The sequence below is a fragment of the Patella vulgata genome, chromosome 6, assembly GCF_932274485.2.
Source record: "Patella vulgata chromosome 6, xgPatVulg1.2, whole genome shotgun sequence".
Taxonomy (NCBI): Eukaryota; Metazoa; Mollusca; class Gastropoda; family Patellidae; genus Patella; species Patella vulgata.
The window spans coordinates 51238320-51265493 of record NC_065884.2 but is presented as its reverse complement, the minus strand read 5'-3'; the positions used below and the strand labels follow the sequence as shown (position 1 = coordinate 51265493).

The following is a 27174-nucleotide window of genomic DNA, read 5'->3' as shown; positions in this document are numbered from 1 at the left end:
AACTCAAGTCTATTTAGATATTTCAAGGAACTAAGAATGTTGATTGTACTGTTTTAATTCAGACTACCAGCTGTACTGTAAATTTCATCGGAAGGACTAAACAGACTTATCAGCAAGACAGCAGTGAATATATTCGCTAAGCTAACAACAATCACTATAAGATATGACATCGGGCGCGTAGTAACATAAACCAGTCCGGACAGAGTGGTGCCTTTTACTCATTTTACGCCTTCGCGTACTATTATATACTTCAAAGACCTTTGTTTATTTTTCTAATACTTCCAAAAAAATGTTTTAAAATTTAATTTGCAGAAGGAAAAAGTTAATATTGTGAGTTAATTGACTTTTACGTAAGTCATCTCTTTCAGTAATTGTAGCGGCCTAGCGAATATTCACTGCTGATCAGTTTGAGGACTAAATTGTTGAGACGACGTCATCGGTCGAGACCCTGAAGGATGACTCGACCTTTGACATCGGTCACCTGCTATCACGTGATGTAAACAAAATGGCGTCGTGGGACAAGCTCTATCCAGAGTTGCAAAAGTATTTTACTCAGTATGCACTGCCAATTACTGTGTCTGCAGCCACAATCGGAGTTATTTTCTTTCTGAAGCGTTTTGGCATTATATACCAGTATTTTCATAAGGTTTTCTTGATTTTTAAACACATTTAGAAAGCAATTTTCAGCAAGGCCATGATTCACATAATAAAACTTGACAGTGGACTTTGACATATTTGGTTTGTGGCCTAATAATATTTGTCATCATAATTTTTACCTTTTTTGTTCTTTATCATAATTAATTATTTGTTTAACAATAATATTAAGATCTATTTATGGGTCAATTATTAAGGGAACCTCAAAATAGACGAAAATAGATCTAAATAAAATATATGAGTATGAGTGCTGATTTGCATTCAATTTTTAAAATTTTATTGTCATTTTTAATAAATTATGGTCGGTGAACATGCAAACAGTCCAAACTGAATGGCAGTCGTTTGCACCTGCTTAATCCATTCTACACTTTTTTTGTTGTTGTTATATTATCATTTATGAATCAGCTATTTGTAATTACTTCTGTGTCTTCTGGGGTATGTTTCACTTTGTTCATTACAAATGGTGCTGGAAACCGTTATGTCCACAAAGTAAACCACCTCCTGTACTGATTTTAAAATGTTAGCCTTGTCTTAAATATTGAATATTAGGATCCCATATTTTTGCGGTAAGATAAGATTATCTAATTCATGTTTTTAATTCTCAATATTATAGATAATATTGAGTTAGAGGTTTATAGCTCCTTTAATATCACTTCAATTTTAAATCATAAGTTTTTACAAATTTGCCATGATTTTTGTCCTGCCAGTACACAAATGAATTTGCTCTTTGTTGCAGGCAGATGAGACTTCAACAAGACATGGAGGAGAACTGGTGGCCCAGGTTTTAAAGGTTGGTTTGTCTTATTTTGAAAAGTTGGCTTAAAGGCCCAATTCTATAAACCCATTAATGATTTTTCCTGCAATGCCGATGAAACTATATTTGTAACTTAAAACATTAAATCATGAGTTCTTCACTATTTCAAATCTAAATATACTGTCATTCGACACACTCAGAGATGAATAGGATAGCTATCAATGCTTATTAATAAACACAATATTCATTGTAATATTGAAGTTAAAATTTATTAACTAAGTTACTGATAATAATAAAGCAAATGGGACCAAATTAAGTTAACGGATTATAAATGTTAAAATAATGCATACCTCAAGTAATAAGGCAAATGCACATATGAATGCTATTTAGAGCATGGTAACCAAATTCAATAGTGGGTCCTTTTCAATAAACTGTCAAATAGTGTACACTGTACAAAAGTACAGAATTTTATGATTATCTCTTGAACTGTGACATTTAAACCATTTTAGATATTGTATATTATTATTGACATCAGTTACAAGTATGTTCAGTTTGATGTTACCACTGCTGGTGCCAATAATTGTAACAGTCAAATTTCTCTTTGTACTGGTTTGATCTTTGCTTTGTCAGGGCTACACATCAGAGGCAGATGCACCACAAACTTCCCGGTACTGGATATATCTGCCCCAAAAAAACCCTCCCCACCCTCCCTGGGTAGTGTAGCTGTTAGACAAGGTTTGGAATTTTTCAAAAGATTGTCTATTAAGTATGTGAAATCTGTGTTTTGGTTTTGTAGGAACATAATATAAAACATGTATTTACGCTAGTTGGAGGACATATATCACCTATACTTGTAGCTTGTGAGAAGATTGGTATTAAAGTTATAGATACAAGACATGAGGTGATACTTTTGTTAGCTTTTATTGTGCTCATCTGCGCTTTGTAACACCTGTAATAGCCTCTGGATAGACAATCAGGAGACAACCCTTATCAAGAGAATAATGGCAAATGATATTCAATCAATCATATGTATGCATTTAGCATATCCTACATATTTTCAACATATGATTTATGGTCTTATGATCCCTGGTAAACATTTTCATACATGTGGGACTTCACTATCATCAGTTTAAAACAGGGATGCTGTTATAAAATTTTGTTCTACAGACATTTTTAGTGGGAAAGTAATAGAGGCCATTATAATCAATCAGTGGTACATTTAAAAATGTCAGTTGACACCAGGCTTCAAGAGAAAGGAAATATGCTGTTATATACCTACATTTTGTATATATTTTAGTTTGTCAAACTATTTTAAAACATTGCAAGATTAGGGAGTTTTTAATGGAGAAACCAGTAATCATATTAATTAATTGCAGGTAACTGCAGCTTTTGCTGCTGATGCAGTAGCACGAATGTCTGGTACTGTTGGTGTTTGTGCTGTGACAGCTGGCCCCGGTAATTATAATTTTCCTTCATAAATTTCTTCATTTATCAATTTATTGCATCAAGCACCTCAAAATGTTTTTTGATCTGGAAAATCGCAACATTAATGTACATATCACCTGGGTCATATTTTTGAGTACACATAAAGAATCACAAATCTATTGAACTTACATGTAGCGAGATGAGCCATTGCTTTATTGACAATACTTTTCACGCAGTGAGTGACTCTGACATTTCACTGCTTTTCTTAATTTCAAAGACGCTCTTTTGATACAGCCTGTCTTCAATATATTAACAAGTGATTAAGAGCTCACCTGAAAGTTTGGAAATACATGTATAGTCTTTGTGAAGATGAAATTTTTCATGTAACCAGGTAAAAGTCTGAGTAACTCAGGGTAAGATGAAAATACTATGAAGTGTTTTAAAAGTTTAAAATCGTTACATAGAATCTGATGTAACTGTTCTTTATAGACTGGATTTTACCTAATCTTCCCATTAAGAGTTATTTCCCTTAGCACATGTTATAGATTTGATGAATTTTCCTTTTAAATGTTACAGGTTTAACGAATACTGTAACAGCTATCAAAAATGCTCAGATGGCTGAATCGCCTGTGTTACTTTTAGGTGGAGCAGCAGCTACATTACTAAAGGTAAGAAATTCATGTGTAAAAACTATAGATACAAACTAATACTCAACGTCCCAAGGTGCCATTGGTTTTTGTTGCTAGAATATTACGTTTGTCATCTCTTAATCCATGCTAATATATACTCAAATTGATGATTTAACATTTTAATAAGACAACATAATAAAAATACTAAAGCTAGATAATGTCCTGGCATGGATTCAATTGGATTTAAAGCCAACTTTTAGGCAACGATAGAACAGGATCTGTAATGCTATTTTCATTTTGTAACGTACTTAGAAGTTTGTAAGTTTCAAAATCAATGGTCTAAAGGAGCCTTCAATGGGTATCTGATAATAGAATTAGGTTTAGATAATAAAACGCCAAAATGTGATGAAATAGTTACAGAATTTCATTGTTACGGAATTAGCTGTATTGAGAGTGGTAATATATGTAATGTCATTTTCCAATCTGATTAAAACACAGATCCTAATTCATTTCATTTTTATACGCCCACATTGAAATGTGGTCGTATATTGTCGTCACCCCCGTCCGTCCGTCAGTCCGTCTGTCCGTCTGGCGTCCACAATTGCTTGTGGACGCCCTAGAGGCTAAAGTTAATATCCGATTGACTTTAAATTTATATACAGTGTTTAAGGCCATGAGACAAAGAAGCCTATTGATTTTCAGCGATTTCCGATAATTACTGCCAGAGTTATGGCCCTTGATCACTTCAAAAAATCTTGTGGACACTCTAGAGGCCAATGTTAATATCCGATTGACTTTAAATTTATACACAGTGTTTAAGGTCATGAGACGAAGAAGCCTATTGATTTTCAGCGATTTCCGATAATTACTGCCAGAGTTATGGCCATTGACCACTTTAAAAAATCTTGTGGATGCTCTAGAGGCCAAAGTTAATATCCAATTGCCTTTAAATTTATACACAGTGTTTAAGGTCATGAGACGAAGAAGCCTATTGATTTTCAGCGATTTCCGATAATTACTGCCAGAGTTATGGCCCTTGATCACTTCAAAAAATCTTGTTGACGCTCTAGAGGCCAAAGTTAATATCCGATTGACTTTAAATTTATACACAGTGTTTACGGTCATGAGACGAATACGCCTTTTGATATTCAGCGATTTCCCATAATAACTGCCAGAGTTATGACCCTTGATCACTTAAAAAAATCCTGTGGACGCTCTAGAGGCCAAAGTTTAAAATCCGATTGACTGCAGATTGATACACAGAGTTTAAGATCTTGAGACGAACATGTATATTGATTTTCAATGAATTTTTATGACTTGGAACAGCTAAATTCATGATACAGTATTAAAAGATTTGTATACAAAACGTTAGCATGGGGCAGAACGTTATAAAAACCAAACAAATTCTAATGGTTTTCTGAGTTGTTGCTCTTAATCAGATTTTAGTGTATTATAAATGTTTCATTACCTAAAAAAGTAAAAATATGCGACAACTCTCTTGTTGACTGCCCGGACGATTTAGCTGCTGTGGGCGTATGTTTCGTTGCCTGGCAACCTATCTTTTATAGTTCAAAATACTACACTAGGATCTGGAAGAATTGTTATATTACCGGCATTCTGGTTGAAGTGAGGAATTAGCCAATGAAACGGTCTGTTACAGTGAGTTCTTGGCATGCGATGCACAAAACTGTGGGTAAACCACTAGAAACGTCATTGCTGATTGATTAATCAATGTTTGAAGCCAGAGGGTCTAAAGCCGCTCATATGACCCCTGACGCGACCTTCCAGTACAACCGTTCAGATCTTCATGTAGTGTAGGCCATCAAAATTGTAAAAAAACGAAACGAAATATAGATCTGTATTTTAATCAGATTGGTCGTTTTCAGACTTACTGACAATGCCACATGTTAACTATATTACTCATGTTATAATAATTTAAAAAAACCCAGCTTTATTCACTAAAATACGTTTGGGAAAGTGCTTTATTATGAGAAAAGTCAGTAATATGTTTGGGACTGTGTCTTTAATATGAAAAAAGTTAGTAATATTTTGATGAATATTTGTGTTACAGGGAAGAGGAGCTCTACAAGATATTGATCAGATGTCATTATTTAAACCACTGTGTAAATTCTGTGCTACTGTTACTACTGTTAGAGATATAGTACCTACAATACGTCAAGCTTTACAGGAAGCCCAATCTAATACACCAGGTTAGTTTTTACATTTTATACACCAGGTTAGTTTTTTACATTATATACAGCAGGTTAGTTTTTACATTATATACACCTGGTTAGTCTTTACATTATATACACCAGGGCCCTTATTCACAAAAACTTAAACTAAGTTACAACCAAAATTTTAAGAAATACTGCAACTTCATTGGATATATGCAAATTGATTTTACTGGTAAGCCAATCGAATTGCAGTATTTCTTAAAATTTCGATTGTATCTTAGTTCAAGTTTTCGTGAATAAGGGCCCAGGTTAGTCTTTACATTAAAATCCACCTGGTTAGTTTTTATATTATATCCACCTGGTTAGTTTGTTACATTATATATGGGTCATTCTTTAGTGGGGGGGTCCAATGTGTGACATAGATACAAATATTTTAAGTAATCTCAATCACTGATAAAATTATACCAATAATAGGAGTAATGTATGCCATTTGAAGGACAGTTGCTGATTTCTCATTGATGAGTTCCAAAGAAAAGATATGAACATCTTTACATGACAAGTTACGTGTAGAATTCTTGTGTAGATTTTTAATAAAATAAAGATTTTACAAAGTTGTTGAAGTTTGTTTGACCTTAACAGTCCATATGAACTATTTGTAAATCAATATCATGTATCAGTATCTACTTGAGGTATGTCTATCATGTGACCATAAACTAAACATATCTCTCTGCCAGCAAATACAGGGCGTTACAATTGGCATAAACAAGCACTTCATATAATGAACGAGGGACTCGAATTTACAACATCGACAAAGCTAATCAAATTTTCACAGATAATTTTACACAATACATCTGATTACGTTTTCCGAATTTGTTATTTATTTATACTTCAATGAAATGGAATTAAGATGAAACATTTTGTTTTGATTTGTCAAAGTAAGATCGTGACTAAAATGACAATAATACAATGTAAATATTAAGAACACAAAAGTTTACGTTGTGGGACGTGATTGAAAATCCTCCTATTGGGATTACTTACCACTTGTTTAGAAATGAAAAAATTGTAAATAAAATCTTAGATTCTCTGGTGCATGTTTTGTGAAAATAATTGGAAATAATAATCTTGTGCTTAATATGGTCTAGTAGTTACATTGTTAAGTACAAAATGTCCCCAAAATGTAACATAAAAATTCATGGACACCACGAATTGCAACATTGAAAAATTTAACCACAAACCGATTTTGAATATTTTAAAAGTAAATAAGTATAAAATAATAAACATATTACATGATCAATTAGATTTTTCAACAATTGGTAATCAGAAAATAAGTGTTTTTGTTGCTTTGAGCAATGATATATATACATTTTTATTCGGACCCCATATTAAATTTTGTGGAATGACCCATATACCAGGTTAGTTTTTAGGTTATATATTACAGTGTAGACACTTTATGATTATATAACTTGAGTTTTACATCTTAAGGTTGAGATACCAGGTTCGTACGCGTCAACAGACCATACATAATTTTTTTTCACAGGCAATTATATTTGTAGAATGATCTATCTACCAGTAGATGATTTTTATACGTCCACATTTTCAGGTGGACGTACATTGTCGTCGATCCTGTCTGCCTGACTGTCCACAATTTGTTTGTGGACACTACACAGGTCACAACTTTTATCCGGTTTTGACAAAACTTGAAATATAGGTTTATATCCCAAAGATCACGGTTCCTTTCAATATTGGCATGTATCAGACTGTAAATGTAGATTTATCACCCAAAGATCTCGGTTCCTTTCTATATTCGTGCATATTGGACTGTAATTTCATGGATTATGGCCCCTGATTGTACAAAAAATCACTTTTTTTAGCTTGTGGACCCTGTAGAGGCCACAAATTTTAGCTGATTTATGTAATTAGAATTAATACACCATATAAATTATATTTACAGGACCAGTATTTGTAGAATTACCTATAGATGTTTTATATAATTACAAATTAGTTCAAGATCAAATGGGTATAAAGGGTTCAGGAAAAGGCATTGTAGATAAAATTGTTCAGTGGTAAGACATCTTTTTTATTTTCGTCCGCCTTTCGAAGAAACACAATAACCCTGGTTTTAACTGAGTTAAGATGTTCAAAAGTGTTACAGATGTTCACTAGGAAAATGTCAGTGATGAGCAGATGATGGAGTGGGTTGATGAAAATTGTCTTATAACTTCCGCACATCAGTAATGTTACTAAACATATTTTATTTTGGGATAAAGGCAGCAGACATCAGATTTTATTGTTTTCATGTTATATCAAAGCTTTTATTAATAATGTGTCTGATCTACTGTGGAACTGTATTTACCATTCCTTCTAGACATGTAAAGCAAATCTGTTTTGTACACAGTCTAAACTTGACGCACATGGTGGAACTAAATTAGTGAAATTGAAAATAGGATCTAGGTTTTAGAGGTGATCACCATACAGTGCATCTTTATAACTATAAAGGAATGGATTATTCTTGTCTGATTCACAGGTATCTAAGAAATCATTTAGCAAATTTATTTTCTGGAGCCTGGGAACCTAGACCAACAGGACCATTGCCAGTTAAGCAACCCATGGCCAGTAGATCTCAGGGTAAGAACAATTACATGCAGCTTCCCTCTATTTTGACCCATGCCCACCAAGAGCGATGATTTCATCGTTGAACAGATTGGATTTTTGGTTTTCCTCGATGTTGATTTACACCTAGAATCAATTTCTACAAATCTGCATTGTTATTATACCAATTTATCTTAGAAGAAATTATGCATTCTTGGAAATTGGATCATTATTGCAGTTGCGTTAAATCTTTATGTTGCCATGTCATGACACTCTCAATGTATATGGGACAATGAAACTGCCATTCTCTTCAGTGTTAAAACCTGTCATTATTTACTTCCTATTTACAATAATTTCATGTTTTTAGTAATAAACTAGAAAACTTGTTAAAGCTATGTTTTGTATTAAAGATACAATATGGGAGATAAGATAACGAGATGGCAGTTCTCGCTATAATAGTTAAAAACTAGATAGTGTAAAGGTAATTTGCTGAAAATTTCAGTCAAATTGATCCACCATGAGCCGAGAAAGAAGCTCGTGAAATTTTGGCATAGTCTTGGTCATCATTACTAAAATCATTAATATAAACAGCAAGTCTCGATTATCCACCTTTATTGATTTAATTATCAATGGTCGTTAGTGGCATATAGGAATCTAATCCAGCCAACATCGAAGGCTAGCCTTGACATCGAGAGTTTATTATGGTCTGGATAAGTTAGTTAATGTCTTATTGATAATTTAGATAACATTTCAGGCCTAAAGAAAGACTTGTAATAAGCAGATTTTGCTCTTGCATAATGCATGTTTAAATGTTGCTGAGAGGAGGTTGTTTTAAATTGATCATTGTGCTGTTAAAGTACGATATTGATGCTATTTTAGTAAAACAGTGTAGTGAGTTAGTGTCTAGATCCAGGAAGCCTGTTGTATTAGTTGGTAGTCAAGCTACATTACCACCTACAGATGTCAATGATCTAAGATCAGCACTGGAGGTATAACATTTATTCTTACTTACTTACATATCAACCATAACTCATCTACAAGATATAATGGAATTATAGACCGGTTGGTATTTGGAGATCTTTACGGTATGGTTATAAAAAACAGAGGTTTCAAATTAGATTGTATGAATTAACAAGCTGGATAATTTGTCAGTTCAGGGATAATTAAAGCAATTAAACAGGCCCCTTATTCACGAAAACTTAAACTAAGTTACAACCGAAATTTTAAGAAATACTGCAACTTCATTGGATATATGCAAATTGATTTTACTGGTCAGCCAATCGAATTGCAGTATTTCTTAAAATTTCGATTGTATCTTAGTTTAAGTTTTCGTGAATAAGGGCCCAGTTATCATCTTTTTCCACTTTCTAGTGAAACTGTCGTTGAATGAGTGATTCTCAGTACAACTCTTTAGATTCCATATAATGAATAATGATCTGAGGGGGACTTTGACTTATTTTCTCAATATCATGGCATGGAGCAGTTTAAATAGAGCATGGTTTTGCTTGAAAAGGGCATGGGAGGGTGTGGTAACACTTGTAAAATCTTAAAGTCGATTTTTATGTATTGAAAACTGTATCATATTTGAATTGGCCACACCAATTTAAAGTAGCTAAGTCTCTAACTCAATATCATCCAAAGTCTTACACATTGAAAATACGAATTATTTGTCAATTCAAATCAACATTGATGTTGTGATCTTACCAGGAAAAGGCAGGATTCTGATATCCAATATTTAAGAAAAAATAAACGTTTTACCATTGGTACACGAATCGTGTACCATAGTGCGTTTTAGCATCATTTGCAACAAGTGACCAGAAAGAACGGGGCTAGACATATTCAACTGGAGAGCCTGCTTAATAGATTGGAATAACCTGACGCTATAAATCGCTATAGGGTTGAGACACATGCTGTATTTCGCTGGACATAACTGATTTGAAATTAGAGTCAGAAAGGAAACAATTGAATGTAAATCAGTTTTTATACAGTCAGATTACATTATTATATGAGTTTCGACCCATTTGGGTCAATTTCTAGGTCCCAAATATTAGCGATTTAGCTCCTTTAAACGTAATTTTTTGGGGAACCGCCTGTGAAAAATTTGCTTATTATTTCTTCAATAAACAATTAAATTAAAAGATGAACAAAAAATTTGTTGTTATTTTCAATGCCCTTAGCCGCCTTTTTTGTGGGTGGAAGTTAAAATAAAACCAGCGCTCACATAAGGTCTATTTGTCAAGATCCCAAATAACTAATATCAGATTGGTTTGGCCTTATAGAAATCTTGTTGATCTTACAGAGTATGGGTATACCATGTTTTTTGGGTGGTATGTCTCGTGGTTTACTAGGTAGGTACAGTAAAATACAGTGTCGACAGAAACGGCGTGATGCACTACGTGAAGCAGATTTAGTTATTTTAGCTGGTATGTTATACAATAATATTTACATTTATATTTAATACTGAGATTGAACCCTGGACCTCCTGGCTACTTAGCTTACACAAAGAGTATTGATCCACCATGGCCCCTCTACTAATTATATAAATGTGTTGTAATAAGAAATGTTTTGTATTCTGTCATATTATAGATGATAATGATTGATATTTATATTGATATGTATTTATGTTTTCTATTTGTTTAGGGTCTGTATGTGATTTTAGATTAAACTATGGCCGGGTGTTAAGTCGTAAATCAAAGATTATTGCTGTTAATAGGGATTATGATCAATTACATAAGGTATTTATAACATTTTCAAAAAATGTATAGATCAGATACTTTAAAAACAAATATATTTTTCTGCTTTTCCTCTAACAAGCTTCAAGAACTGGAATAAAACACTAGAGTTACAAGGCATATCAACTTGTCCTGCAAAAGGAAGGTAATGACCCAGCAGTCAGCAAGCTAGATATCTGAAGTCATGCATTTGCCTGATCTATCCTCACTCAAGTTTTGTGTCAAATCCTTGTGTCCTTGAATAAGACACTGTTTACGTTATTATGGTTTCACACTTTGTAACTAGTGTAAAACACTATTATTTTTGGTCGGATTACTTTTTATATTAGTTTATATTTTTTTCCATTAGGAAGTACTTGTGAGGTTGTTTTGCAGTCCTCGGCTTTCCTAAAAATGTGCAGTGACTTGGAGAATATAACTGTGTAAAATACTCCAAATCTTTGAATTTGTGCTGATTGAAAATATTGATAGAATTTGGACAGATCTTCAGAGTTATTCTGTGCCAGATTGCAAAATGTGAAATTTAAAAAAAAAAGCTTTTTTTATTTGTGGATATGCAGTTTGCCCTAGCACTAATTGCAGTAACACATCAGATCAACTGAATTAAATACTTGATTTTGATCTTTTTAAACACATATTTTTCAATGAAATGTTTTTTTTTTTTATCTCACTAACTGCAGTGAATAACATGGCTTAATTTTGGGGAAAAGACTCTTGCAAACCTTTACACTAGGGTAGCCCTGTGTGATTATTTTTTTATATACAAAGTATATAGGCTACATTCAGTACATTGTCACATTTTGTGACAGTAAACTGTTATAAATTGAAGTAAGTATAAATGCTGTATCCTGTTTACATGTCAATTGCTTAAAGATGCATTTCCATGTAGATAATTAGGGCATCCATTGCTTATTTCTAACTTAAAATTTGAGTTACATTTCACAAACTGAAAAATTGTGTTTAGTAAATTTTGTAGTTTTAGCCAGCAAATCAATTTGTACTGGTATTTTAATATATCATCTAATCAATGATTACGAAATTTAAATTCCTGATAACAACAGAATATATCATTTAAGTTATATTAAACAGTTAAAGGAAGACATGTAGGACGTTAAACTCTTATTTCATTTCTGTTCATTTCTAAAACACTTGTCTAAAAAAAAAAAAAACACTAAAGAAAAAGTATTTATTTGAAAAGTGGAATATAAACAAATAAATATTTTACATAGTTTTAAAGAAACTGTTTACATAATCTCTATTTTGAGTTTAAAAACGGGTTCTGCTTGAAATGAAACTAATGACATTTAGGATCAACAACATAGGCCATTTCATTTAATTTCATTTCTGTTTTTTTCATAAGACACATGTCTGAAATAAAAAAAATATCAAACACTAAAGAAAATATATTTATTTGAAAAATGGAATATAAACAAATAAATAATTTATAACAATCTGCATAATTTCAAAGAAACTGTCCCATAATCGCCATTTTGAATTTAAAGATAGATTCTGCTATGAAACCAATGGCTTTATAAATTGTTTTGGTATACCAGCTTTAAGGCAGACTTGTCACTGAATGAGCCTATTAGATTTATAAATTGTTTTAATACACCAGCTTTAAAGAAGAATGGTCACTGAATCTAACCTGTTAAACAGTATCTCCTCATACATTGTAAATCACCCTTTTTTTTGCACATCTGACACATAATTCTGGCCAGAATTGTACCAGTTAAACCTTCCGTGCCTGAAATAAAGTAAATTTTCATTTAAAGACATTAAAATTAATTTGTATCCTATTCCATTGCTCCAGGTTTTACACAGGACATGTTTCATGATGTGTACATAAAGTTCGGATCGGGGAGCAGACAGCGTCTTTGTCTATGTAATCCCCCTGCCTATCCACCCCCCTGCCATTCTTCTGTTGGTACAAGTCAAGCCAAACTTAAGATTTAAAGTGATTCCAGGGTAAAACATTGAAATAGATAAGTAATTAATTAGATATGTTGAAATATTCAGTTGATGAACATAAAGGATATTCAAAAGTAATTGATATCTTATTAATTTAGTTTGATGAAATCAGAAGATCATCAAACATATTAAAGATTTTGATATAAATTAAGGCTCACATTTTTGCTAAAATACCAAATTTCTCATGCCCTAATAAATGCTAAATATGTACTCAGATTGGATATGTAATATTTGATTAAGAAAAACAAAATCAAAATACCAACACTAGATAATCTACCAGCTTGGATTCATGTTAAAATAATCATACAACAGATTTCCAAGAGTAATTCAATTCTTTTTATACACCCACATTTACATGTGGATGTATAGTGTCATCGCCCTTATTTGTCCGGACGTCCATCCACAATTTGTTTGTGGACATTCTACAGGTCCCAATTTATTTTGATGAAAATTGTAAAATATGTTGATCTCCCACAGATATATCGAATCGTAACTTCATGGATTATGGCCTCTAATTGTATGAAAAATCATGTTTTGATGAAACTTGAATATATGTTTATATCCCAAGGATATAACTTTCGGGATTATGGGCCCTGATTGTACGAAAAATTGTGTTTTTTGGCTTTTGGACCCTCAAAATTTGTATCTGATTTTAAAAAACGTTCAAATATATTAGCGCATACAACTTCTTTGATTATAGCCCCTGATTGTACGAAAAATCATGTTTTTAGCTTGTGGTACCTCTAGAGATCACATCGAAAAAATCATTTAAATATATCACTGTTACACCCTAATGAGGGTTATGTTCAAATTTTGTGAAAATCAGACTGAAACTGCTGACAGAATGGTTGCTCGTATGCAAATAGGGTAAAACTATGTAATTTCAAGATTATTGACATCTAGAAGTTATGATTTTTATCCGATTTTGATGAAATTTGAAATATATGTTTATAATTATAACCAAGAGATCTTGTTTCCGTTCGATATTCGTGCATATCGGACCATAAATTCCTGGATTATGGTCCATGATGTACCAAAAATCACATTTTTGTTTAGCTCATTTTCGGTCCATCCCTTGCCAAATTTGGGCATATCTTCCATGTCAATAACTTGCTTGTTAAATTGGTCACAAACTATGATTTTGGGAACCGTTGTGTAAATTTTTTGTTAATCAAGGGAAGTTTCAATGTATTTGCTCTTGAATATACAATATCTGAATGAGAACCTAAATATAAAGTGATTAGAATCTTTCAAAATACACATAATACTCATACTTACCTCTCTGTTTTGCAGAAGTTACACTTAACAGAAATATACATAATATCCCCAGTAGTAAAACTTTAAAAAGTAGATTCATTGTGATTGTCAAGAATGAATATATCAGACTCCACTCAATGACAGAAACTAATATAATACATGTAGTTGTTAAAACTATGTCATTTTTATTGTCCTTTCACTCATATCCCTGTATTATATTCGTCTCTTATTTACTATTTCGTCAGATCCTATGGAATTATTGTAAATAAAGTGGTTGATTTATCATAAAGAGGCATTGGCACTTTGATTTTCGATTTGACTAGATTTCAGACTACTATGCTGTCACGTGAAGGGTTTTATTAATAGAATTGTGTGCAATATCTCACAGACATATTGGCCAATTGAGATAAGCCTAATTCACTCGTGACACTGTGACTGTGACAAATTTCCCAAAACAAACATGGGATAACTGCTGGAGTTTCAGAATATCAGCCTGATTTTATTATAAAATCTATAGTTAAATTTTAATTATGAATATGAAATTAATTACATTTATTTTCTTTTTGAATGTAATAATGCCTCTTTAATTCTATAATAGGATATGTATCATTGTTGCTATAATTGAACAGATACTTCATACTAATGGGTATGTAAGTGATATTTTCCAGAAAATTGTAGGATATTTATCATTGTTGCTCTAATTAAACAAGTACTTCATACTAATTCTTATAAAGGATCTTTGTACTGGTTTTAAAGTATCATGTGTATGTGTCAAGATTCTTTCATTGTCGGATCATTCAGAACGCTTCAATTATTATCTTGAAAGTGTGGCTGACTTTAAGATTATATCTGTTTCTCAAGTATTGCGACTAACCAACGTGTCCTAAATATTTCAGAATTTGTCATTTTCTAAATTATTGCTGTCTATTTTTATAAACCAGCGGCTGCCAGGCAAGATACACCCACATTTTGCAAGAAATGGATAGAGAACAAGCTAAAACAAATGTGATGTTTCATAAAGAAATATTTCAAGTTTCATTATAATCGGATCCAAATTGTGACTTATAAAGGGTCCACAACCTTGATATACCATACATTTACGAGGGGTGGCATTTTGTCCGGAAGTTTTGGTCCCATTTTCACAAAATTTGAACTCGACCATCATTTGGTGATATATTCATATTTTTTTTTAAACCGAAAAAGATTTGTGACCTCTAGAGGGATCACATGCTAAAACACGATTTTTCGTCCAATCGAGGGCCATAATTCAGGAAGTTATGATCCCATATACGTGAATATCGAAAGGAACCAAGATCTTTGGGTTATAAACATGTATTTCAAGTTTCATCAAAATCAGATGAAAATTGTGACCTCTAGAGTGTCCACAACCTAAAAATGTGATTTTTCGTACAATCAGGGGCCATAATCCATGAAGTTTCAATCTGATACATGCCAATATCGAAAGGAACTGAGATCTTTTGGAGATAAACCTATATTTCAAGTTTTGCCAAAATCGGATAAGAATTGTGACCTGTAGAGTGTCCACAAACAAATTGTGGACGGACGTCCAGACAGACAGGGGCTTATAAAAAAGGGTCAATGTTTTGATGTTCAACAAATCATTACAAATGTTAGGCATCAGGTTTTGAAAATTTGACTCTTAACAAAAAACAATTATTTTTTAATTTGTATGGCTTTTTCCTAAACTGCAATTCTCTGATTCAATTTATGTATCCCAAATAATTTTTTTATTGGCCGATTTGTTTCAAACAAGTTCATATTATTTTTCCCTAATAAAACATTTATCAACAAAGTTATTTTCTCAATTATCAGTAACCTTTTTCGAAATTGTGTTTTTGGCTTTAAACTAATTAATAACTATCTGATTTACACAGAATTGACAGCATAAGATGCATCTTGGCATTGGCCATGACATAGGATCAAACAATTTGAAGAGAATGTGACGAAATGTTTAGCAAACCTTTACTTTTTACCTTTTTGGAACACTATTTGGGTGGTAAATAATATTAATTAATCTGATTCTTACTTAACTATTATTTCTGGGTAACTTTCTTGAATCCTTATTACAAATTTTCATACCATTTTGATCTAAAGGTGCAGAAAGTAAAAAAAACCCTATCTTTTTTAAATGCATAAATGTTTTTAAGATTGTTCGATATTTATTGTTAATGTTTATAAATATATAGCATTAATGTCTGTAATTACAATCGTATATAATATCAAACATGAGCAATCGCAAAGAAATATCCTATTAAACATGAATCTCATTTCAAGTTTTGCTGTCTGAAAAAAAGGTGATTTTTTTTTTTAATTTTCACCAATTGATGATCCATGTCCAACTGGTGATCAGTATATTCAACCAATTGCAATTTTGTATTGTCTCACACTGAATTTTCGAACTTTTGGAAATACCTTTGTAGAGAAATTGAATACTAGTACACATCAGATATTTCTAGATATTTGTTGCAATGTTTCATTGTTAATGGAAGTTATGTGATTTGCAGGTTAAAGGATACTATATCTGTGAAACCAGCCATTAGTTAGTATTTTTTATCAGAAACATATTTTCAAATAGTAATGAAAATATTTTAATGTTTATTATAGAATTCTGATATGTTCTGGAAGCCTACTGTTGGTGTACAGGGTGATGTGGCTAGTTTTGTTGTAGAATTACAGGCAGAATTAGGTGATAATTATAAATGTGATCAAGATTGGGTTAAACAGCTTACTGTACGTGATGATGAAAAAGAAAAGGCCAATAGGTATGATGAATTTCAGAATTATTTCTCCTAAGTTAAATTTGACAATTTCAAAACTCTTAATCATTCTCAACCCTAAGTCTGATGAAGAATGGTAAAAAGTGTGTTAAAAAAGGTCAGTCAAGTACCGATATCAGCTTTGTGCTTTTGTTGGAGTTTGTGTTAACCTGAGCTTAATTATCTGATGTTCTGGTCAGCAAAAAGATTACACCTTGGAAATATATTAAATTCTAACATGGTCAATTTCATCAATTAATCTGTTCATATACATATATTTACATTATTAGTGGAGAATTATATGATTCCAATGAGACAAGCACTTAAAGACTAATTCACTATTTTGACCTCCACCAAGTTTTCCCATTATTCACCATGGGCTTGTGGGGTTGAGTGACCAAATGGTTAATGCTTGTGCATTGAATCTGAAGGTCTTTCATTCAGCCAAGTGGCGTGGTTTTGATTCCCCACTTGTATGTGACATGGAGTAGGGTCACCTGTTCAGCGTGGTGGGTTTTCTCCGGGTTCGCCTGTTTCCTCCCACTGCTAAAGACCCCTACGTGCAAGCGAATTATTGAAATAAAATTGAACCATATGTTAGTCCCAAAAAGACCTAGTTTATGTCGAGTAAACGTTAAACTTCATTTCTCTCTCTCTCAACATGGGCTCCCGTAAGACAGTAACACAAAATCTGGAATTTCAAGGCTCGACATCTCTTGAAATAGGTCATCAAATCTTAGAAGCAGAATAAGTGGAAACTATGTTAAAATTTGTTGAAGCCTCTATTGTAGTTTGCAATTATCTCTCTTTTTGCTGAACACTTTATTTGCTGTTACTCAAAAACACTAACTCTGTCTTTGACCTCACAATGTTTGTAAATATATTGAAATTCTTGAATTTTAATTTTCAGAGCTAAAGCTGAGGAAAGTACCGATCAACATTTAAATCCATTAAAAGTTCTACAGATAGTAGAAGAAGTAATGTCTGATAATACTATTATGGTTGCTGATGGTGGAGATTTTGTAGCTACAGCTGCTTATATACTCAGGTATTAATATCTCACTATCACTGACCAGAGAATTTAGATTGAAATGAAATGAAATGAAATGGGGTTTAAAGTCCTACTGTTCTGCTCCGAACTGGGCTAATAAAGACCAGCATACACCTTACAGTGTGCTATGAGAGAAATTTTGCCCGGACAGTGGCACTATGGACTACTCTTATATCGAATTCCAACTGTCAAGGGATCTTTTACGTGCATGCCAATGTGTCCACGGGACCTTGGTTTTTCATCCCATCCAAATGACTAGACAGCTTTCCTTGCAGTTCCTCTGTCCTCCTATCACTGACAAGGGGGAACCTCGCCGGAAAATCTGGATGAACTTTCTCGGCCAATGCAGGGATCGAACACTGTACCTCCAGGCTAGCGAGCCAGCGTCTTATCGTGACCCCCCAAAATTTAGATTGATACTAACTTTAACTATATAATGTACATGAACAAGGAAGGTTAAGGATTTGTTGGACCCTAAGCCTAACATTGGACCAAACAAAATCTTTCTTTCCAGGACTAAAGATTATTAAATGTTTTTCTTGTCCTCTAAACAATTTAGGATTTTCCGCACCAAAGGAAAAACACTAGACAAAACCTCTAGGGATATAGGAATATATTACTAAGCATAGAGAGAGTTACACAATCAATTTTAAAATCATTGCGTAGTAATAAAAACATCTAACTTTAGACTATTGATTTATAAAATGTTTAAGTTGTCATTTAATGTTTTCGTTATGATAGACTCATACTAAACCAGGGAATAATGAACAGAAATGTATTTAAAATAGAACAGGTTTATGCAGGCGTTTTGAAGATTTAAAGATACATTATGTAAGATTTAGATAAAGAACTAGCCATTCTTGCTATAATAGTTTGAAAGTAGATGATGTAAAATGAATAATTTGAAAATTTCATTCAAATTACTCTATTTCAAGCGAAGATATTAGCCTTTGAAGGTTTGACAGACGTGTGCAATAATTTCAACCACTGTACTGGTTGATCGAAGCTAAGTCTCGATCCTCCATATTTGATTAAATCAAAGTATCGCTGAACCCTTCTAATCTATTTAATATCGGAGAAATCTGATTCCATCGAGAGTTGATTAAGGCCTGGATCAATTAATTAATGTCTAATTAATACTTTAGAAAACATTTCAGGCTTAAAGAAAGACCTGCAATAGGCAGATTTAGCTCTTGCATAATGCATGTTTAATGAACTTTTTTTTTGTAATTTACAGGCCATTGAATCGCCTAATACAACTGTATTATAATTTATGTTAATGAAGACACAATTTATTTTCCACAATAGTCTATTTTCACTACACATAGGAATACGATATAATGTAAATATTTATTTGTTTAGACCAAGAGGGCCCTTAAGATGGCTAGATCCTGGGGCATTTGGTACATTAGGTGTTGGAGGAGGGTTTGCTTTAGGAGCTAAATTATGTCGTCCTGATGCTGATGTATGGATTATATATGGAGATGGTACTGTTGGTTATAGTATAGCTGAATATGATACATTTACTAGACATAAGGTTTGTATATATTGTATACACCAACATAAATAATCTACTAATCTTCTAAAGTAATAACTTTATTACTGTATAATAATAAATTGATAATATCTGTTTTGAGGCACTGTTTACAAAGTATAGCATATTAAAACACGGGTTCACATATATCACAGAAAAGTATGGTAACACAAATTATTAAAACCAGTTAGTTAAATCCTCCCTAAACAAATTAGTCTTCAGGTTCTTCTTAAATCTTCAGTATATTTTAATTGAATTCCACAGATTAGGGGCAACCAAGTTTAAACATCGATGATCGAGATTGGTGTTCATTTTTGGTACGACCAAATAAATGCTCTTAAAGAGTAATGTGGTATAATATTGCAGACACAGCTCCTTAACAACCTTTTGCTGTATCCATTAAGTGTCTGTATCTTTTTTTCTCTGACATAGTAAGCAAATCCTTTTGTTAAACAATTGGTAATATCCAAATGTTAGTTAGCTTGTATTAAAAAAATGGGTGATTGCTGTTATTGTAGTTACCAGTTATATCTGTTGTTGGTAATGATGCTGGTTGGACACAGATAGAAAGAGATCAAGTACCTTTATTACATAGTGATGTAGCTTGTAAATTAGCTGTAAGTACTTTTATTACATAGTGACGTAGCTTGTAAATTAGCTGTATTACCTTTATTACATAGTGACGTAGCTTGTAAATTTGTTGTAAGTAACTTTATTACATAGTGATGTAGCTTGTAAATTAGTTGTAAGTACCTTTATTACATAGTGGTGTAGCTTGTAAATTAACTAAGTACCTTTATTACATAGTGATGCATTTTGTAAATTAGCTGTAAGTAACAATAAATAGAGTCCTTCATTATTGATTTGGATTATGCCAGAATTTTTAAAATTATAACTTTTATTTGTAATTAGTGCTTAACTGCTCATCACTATATTAACGCCTGTCTAACATGGTGGGTTTTCTCTGGTTTCCTCCCACTGCTAAGTCCCCTACGTGCAAGCAAATTATTGAAATAAAATTGTACTAAATCTTAGTCCCAAAATAACCTAATTTGTGTTGAGTGGATGTTAAACCCCATTTCTCTCTCTCTCTGTCTTTTTATAGCCAAACAGTTGCAAATTTTAGACTCTGAGTAGGTTTGTATTCCTGTCCATACATTAAATACTTTGACCCAGTTTTAACCCTTTATGCCTTTAACTCTGTTTAAGTACTTGCAAATAGGGTTAGGTAATTATTTATACTAAAAATAAACGCTGTCTAGCATGTTGTGAAAGTTAAGATCTGCATCATAGTAGCCAAAGTATAAATTTGAGCTGTGCTTTGATTTCAATTAGTATTATTTATTGTTTGTTCTTTTGTCATGTGGAAATCAGTGCATGATAAATATTCCCATAATTACAATTTAAAATTTCTATTTTTAGTTTACTGATTATGACAAAGTAGCAGAAGGATATGGGGGTAAAGGTTACCGTCTGGATAGTACCAACGAAGATAGAATCAAAGAAGTTCTACAAGAAGCTCTGAAGGAAAGTCAAAATGGAAATGCTGTATTAATTAATACATTGATTGGAAAAACTAATTTTAGAGAAGGCAGTATATCGATTTAAATGAGTGACAGTAGTAACTTCAAGATGGCCAATAAAAATCAATTAAACAAATAAATTTTGAATGAAATGTGATCGTTTCAATTTTGCAAAAATCTAGCTTTTAAAGATATCTACTTTTTGCATGGTTTCAGTTGCTTGGTTGTAACTAGCAACTTAAATTATTGTTTTGATTTTGAAAATACATATGATCTAAAATAGTATGCACCTGTGTGTGAAAAGGGTTAATGATAGTGAACATTCTCGATTTGTATAACATTGCTTCTTTGTAAACATCCTCTACTTTCACATTAATTAATGAAATGTTTTACATAAATTCTTACGCAATTCAATCATATCAATATTATTCATATTATTTATCTAATTTGCAGGAAATATAACATTTATTATTTATGATTATTTTTTTTTAGTTGTTTTTTTGTTATTTAAAAAGAAAAACATGCAAATTTGTTATGTTTAATTTTTCTACCATTTTGTATTTGTTTCTTTAGTATTTTTGCTTTAATATTCCAAGTATCAATAATATTAATGATTTTATTGTTTGTATAATTAAATTTGTTCAGAATTTATGCCATGTTTAGCAATATATACTGAGACACAAGGAAAAACATGCCACTGAGTTGACTCAAAATGTTAGTTAGACATATAGTTGACATGATCTTGGGCTGGACATTTATCAACAAAGAAAACCAACAACAATGTCAACAACCTACGGAGGCCTATAGTGAAAGTAGGCACAATCAGCAAAAACAGTGTAGTCGACAATGAAGCATTGTCAGCATTGACAAAACCATGTGGACTCCTCACTTTAGCACCAGTATGGAAAGTTTGAAGTAATATAATTTTATTATTTTCGAACACAATTTCTATATTTAGCCTTATAATATTATCATGTTATAAATTTACTGTATCTCTAAAGATTATTAATAAATATATCTGTTGAATTCTTCTTTGAATTGAAAAACTTGACCATTGTCTTTGAAAGAGTTCAGTATGACAGTATTGTATACTTATGTAATGACTTCTCAAGCCAAACATCACAATGTGTTCTGTCTTTGAAGATATAGGTCACTGAGTGACTGGCATGACTTAAAGATGTAATGGGGTTTTACGTCCTACTGGGCAAATGAAGATGGGGCTGAAAGACCAATTACATTGCTATGGTACTATGTAAATCTGGATAGCTTTTCAGGCTGTAAATTGATATCACATTAACCAAGTTGAATGGTTAATGGGTAACGTCAACTTCAGTGGTGTGATACTTCAGACAAGAAATGGAAGTAGCAACTTGAAATGCTTGTTACAGTTTTAATCACTAAATATGCCTGATTTAGTCGTTAATGAATGGTGCATATCAAAATGTGCCCTGCAATTCATAAATTGAAGCACTAGAACAATACTTACTTAAAATTGTTTATGTAACAACATCGTCTTTGTCAACTTAGCATGCTTAAAAAAAACCACACTATTTAAAAAAAAATATAAATTTACTTTATTCCATAAAAGATCTCTACATCTAAATTGAAGTCACAACAATATTAAATTCATTTTATTTTGTTGAAAATGCTGCACATCAATAAATATTTCTAACAAATGAATAGTTTGCTATTTAATTTATATTTTATATGAATCAAATTTAAAATACAATGGCCATTACGAAAATTAAACAGTTCAACTTTGGTAAAGAAAATATAATGAACATTTATCATAAAGTTGGCACAAAAAACACAAATGTTATCAGTGAACCTGAAATGGTTACTTGATAAATTTTGAGTTTTTTTTTTGATTATTATCATTACAAAAAATATTAATATTGAATGAACAATAAAATACACTATAATGGAATTTAAAAAAAGAGCTGCCAGTTCACTAACTTCTACATAAAAAAACAATTTTTCGATATATTTCTTAATTCTTAACAGTTATCTAAATGTAACCTATTACTCTAGTTAAATACAATTCGTTAACAATGTTTAGTCCTGTTAAAAGCCAGTTTTAAATATAATGAAAAAGCAAATTGGAATTGTAGACAATAAAAATACAATTGACTAGCCATATAAATAAGCATTAACAGAATATGCCACAACACAGAATAATTCAATTATAAAAATATCTGAATGCAACTAATATAAGTGTATTTAAAAAAAAAAAGAGTTATGTACACTGAATATATATTGAGATATACATTATGATGATCCAACATTGATTATGCAAGAATATACACAGCAACTAAATTAGGAAATATTTTTATATCAAGCATGTACCTGAACATGAGTATGCATCTGATATGTGTATCATATAAATTAATATTAACAATTATTTTCGAATGAATTAGTCTAAAATATTTGACCGTCTTAAGCCTCTAAAACCTTCTTTGGTGGCTGGTAGAAGAGTCAAAATCTTTAAGCCCTGTTTATTGTGGATAATTCCTCACTGTCAATGGGACAAGGATTTTTGGGAAGATAAAGAAAACCAAAAAAAAAAAAAAAAAAAAACCAAACAAAAAAAACTACTCACAAATGTAGGCTATATATCATTAAAGAAAAAACATCCACAATTTAAATGCACAGTGACTAATTTAATTGAGCTACTTTAATCAGTTCTGATATTGTTTGTAACAGCATTAAATCCTATGACATCATTCCCAGGCAGACAGGTCAACTCCACAGGATTCAGAAACATATTTCCATCAATAAATAGGGCCAAATACTTATGACTCCCTTCTATATTCTAGCAAACATGTGTCATCAAAACCTTATAATTCTCTTCCAGCCACCATGTGTCATCAATATAAGTCAGAGGCCTGGCAGAAGTCAAATATTTAGTACTCTTAATGGAAAATGGTAAACATAATCTTACAAGTTATTTCAGCTATTACATTTTTTCTTATTGATAAGAATTTACATTAATATGTATTTATGTAATTATTATAACTGACATAATGTACTAGAAAACAAAAACAACACAAATATACAATGACATTATTTTCATGTTAGAAAAGCACCTTTTAGAAATATGCACTTCTTTTATTATGAGGTTAAAATACAAGCAATAACAGGAACAAAAAGAAATAACATATAAATGACAACTATAAAATCTATATGAGAGATTCGTTGATTACTCAGTAAAGGCAACTTATCAGTTAATTAAGACCACTTGTAATACCAACTTAACAAAATATAGTTTCACACAGCTAACCATTTGATCATGCGCCTTACTCCACATCCTATTTTAACTAAAAAATTATATTTTAAAGATAATATATTTGTGGCTCTAAAATGTTTTGCTTAAGCACCATCAATGAAAACAGGACAGGTTTCTACTAGTATGTGCTTCGTTAATAATAGTCTGATATATAGGGTCGTAGATCCATAAAATTATCCCAGGTTGGCTTACAATAACATCGTACTCGACTAGCACTTGGACTTCTTTCCCCACTATATAAATATGAAAAGAAAATCAATATTAGATACGTATTATGGTAATGTATTATTCAGAAGAACATAATTCATACTTTTCAATACTATTCTCTTGTATTTATCTTGTACACACAAATGGCAGTTGTTCAGTCATTTTCAATATGGGAATACTCGATTGAATGTTCCGGAATGAAATTCTCTCAATTCCAAAAATAGTGTCAATCGATTGAAAGGAGAATTTCGGACTACAATGCATGTGTGCCGACTGCATAAAATATCTCAACCATTTGTGACAGATGAAACATATTTATTACTTAAAATACATCACGATTCTACTCATACCGTCACAGATTTAGGGACTGGCAGAATTGTGACTGCGTTGAATTCCGTGACACTCAATTGCAATTTGTCAATTCGGGACTGACAATCAAGCACCCGGCTATTTAGTCTTTCAAGGGAGATAATCAAAGACTTTAATTCCCTGACATTTTTGGCAATATTAATTTAATATCAGAACTGCTTTGAAAAAGAATTTTCAGGTCAAAAATTTTAATTCTTTCAATTGATTTCATTGAACATATCTCAAAACTTTAAAAAACTAATCATTATTATGGAATTGATGTGTCAAGGGAGATAATTCAATAGTAGGCCCACATGCAATATTTTACATTTTTTATGTGGGGATTGTTTTTGCAGTTTTCTCTAAATACATTTTGAGCATTCTCCAGATACTCACATACAATTATTACAATCAGCAACTTGCCTCGTATATTGTTGATTATTAGGAACACAATCATTATCCATGATGTCAAGACTAGCTTCATTCTCTAAAGTAGAATTGCTGTACGTTTCATCACATAAATCCATGATCATATCATTCTAACAAAAATAAAATCGAAAATAATGAATTACTACATTGCAAAATGTCACTCACAAAAATAATTTCCCTCATTTTAAATTACTGTGTTCAAGGTTTCTAAAAAGCCATTAGTTCTCTCAAATGACGATCAGACTCAGAGACTTTAAGGGACATGTAATGATTAACAAAATCAAGATTTAAATATGTGTGTTTCCTAAATAGTGTGTAAGTATACCAAGCCAGAGAAGCTGGGGCTGGGCTCTTATTAAACAGTTCACCCGGAAAAGGTAACCATAGCCTTCTGTATGAAATCTTGCCGGAACTAATAACATAAACAAGACTTGTTTCTACTTATCCAAATAAATAACAGCATACCTGTGGCTGCGTTATATTTTGAGATTCTATTTGTTGACTATTCTGAAAACATGGTGCTGCTGCTACATCTTTTATACATCCATGAATTTCCTGAAAATAATTCATACAGAATAGAAATAAATTGTTTCAACCAATATCAAGCAATATCTAATATCATTTTTATTAAATTTCCTTTTACCAAGTAACAAAAAGCAAAAGATAACAAAATTTTACCTGATGTTGATCTGAGACAGGTAAAAATTGTGTTTGATGATTGAGATCTTGATGAATTGTGTTGTGGTTAATTTCACTTTGTTCCATCTGCTGAGATTCTTCAAACTGTTGCTGAGATTCTCCAAACTGTTGCTGACAAAGGCGTTTGCTTGGTACCATCTATAATTAGAAATAAATTCAACATTTTTATAACATTAAATATTACTGTGGTGAAAACATTTTCTGTTGCAGAATGAATGCCTTTCAATTCTACTTTAGTTTTAGTAGTAAAAGTAGCCTATTTTAAAGTGGGTGTGAAGACACAGGTCTGAAAATATTTGTAATTAAAATCGTTTTATCATTGATTGCCAATAGGTATTAAACTTGTCCTACAAATACAATTAAACAATATTGTGGGCCACTGGGTTGGAAGAATTATCACAAACCTCACCTGACAATAATATAAACCCATTCCTGAAGCACTAAAAATTAATGGTATGAGTGCTCTTTCTGCACAAAGACCTTTACTTACTTTATCTAGGCCTGCAACTTCATTCTGTCGGCAAATTATTCAATAATCAGAATAGAACTAAATCTTACCCCTGATTCTAAGCACATTGTTTCTTCGTGATTTTCATTGCTGTGTTTTCTTTTGTTATTATACACTGGATAGACAGCAGGTTGCTGGAATTGCCAACCTCCTGAACCATATTCAGATCCAGGAATTAAAGGCATCTTATGATTTTAGTTAGATCCAGTAGGGTAGATATAAATATATTTTTCTGAAAAACAAATTATTATCAATGATACGGAAGTAAAATAGAATTAGAATTCGCGGCAAAGCTGAAGTTCGTGCAAAAACAAAACAGAGAAAACGTTTGCCTCATGCCTGTGGCTGTCTTCCCTGTATTACTTAGGCCTAGACATAGATCTAAATTAAAATACCCATATTAATTGAGAATTTTAATTAGTAATCACCTATTAATAACCGACAACAAGATTTGAATTCGACCACCGTTATATCAATTTATTATCATTGAATCAACCACGCTGGTTTCACAACCAGTGTTTAGTACAACTACTGAACTAGGTCATCGGTCAATCAACTCCTGTTTGATTGCCGCCGCCTGTGTTATATTTTGATCACGTGACCTTTTATTTTTTTCGGGTGTTTCTTGTA

At 32.0% G+C, this 27174-nt stretch overlaps 2 protein-coding genes and 1 long non-coding RNA gene across 4 annotated transcripts; 1 reads left to right on the top strand and 2 right to left on the bottom strand.

The window, feature by feature from the left end:
• Positions 1-313: 313 nt before the first annotated feature.
• Positions 314-22098, top strand: LOC126823465 (2-hydroxyacyl-CoA lyase 2). The gene is made up of 16 exons (XM_050552329.2): positions 314-646; positions 1391-1444; positions 2205-2309; positions 2785-2863; positions 3410-3501; positions 5534-5672; positions 7588-7699; positions 8161-8261; positions 9105-9214; positions 10525-10648; positions 10866-10960; positions 16808-16965; positions 17870-18007; positions 19373-19547; positions 20063-20161; positions 20967-22098. Exons 1-16 carry the CDS (start codon positions 506-508, stop codon positions 21150-21152), a joined length of 1908 nt encoding a protein of 635 aa, XP_050408286.1. The 5' UTR covers positions 314-505; the 3' UTR covers positions 21153-22098.
• On the bottom strand, positions 12130-14516 carry LOC126823467 (uncharacterized). Its single transcript, XR_007681173.2, has 3 exons — positions 14204-14516; positions 12603-12701; positions 12130-12325 (listed from the first exon to the last, which is right to left on the bottom strand). It is a non-coding gene; the product is annotated as an uncharacterized LOC126823467 (long non-coding RNA).
• A 551-nt stretch (positions 22099-22649) lies between the features above and the next one.
• Positions 22650-27111, bottom strand: LOC126823466 (uncharacterized). Of its 2 annotated transcripts, none has more exons than XM_050552330.2 (6): positions 26973-27111; positions 26595-26776; positions 26016-26174; positions 25803-25892; positions 25305-25447; positions 22650-24586 (listed from the first exon to the last, which is right to left on the bottom strand). In XM_050552330.2, exons 2-6 carry the CDS (start codon positions 26727-26729, stop codon positions 24487-24489), a joined length of 627 nt encoding a protein of 208 aa, XP_050408287.1. In that variant the 5' UTR covers positions 26730-26776; positions 26973-27111; the 3' UTR covers positions 22650-24486. The 2 variants fall into 2 exon arrangements, with proteins under 2 accessions (XP_050408287.1, XP_050408288.1); XM_050552331.2 differs by having other exon boundaries at positions 25332-25447.
• Between the last annotated feature and the right edge of the window lie 63 nt (positions 27112-27174).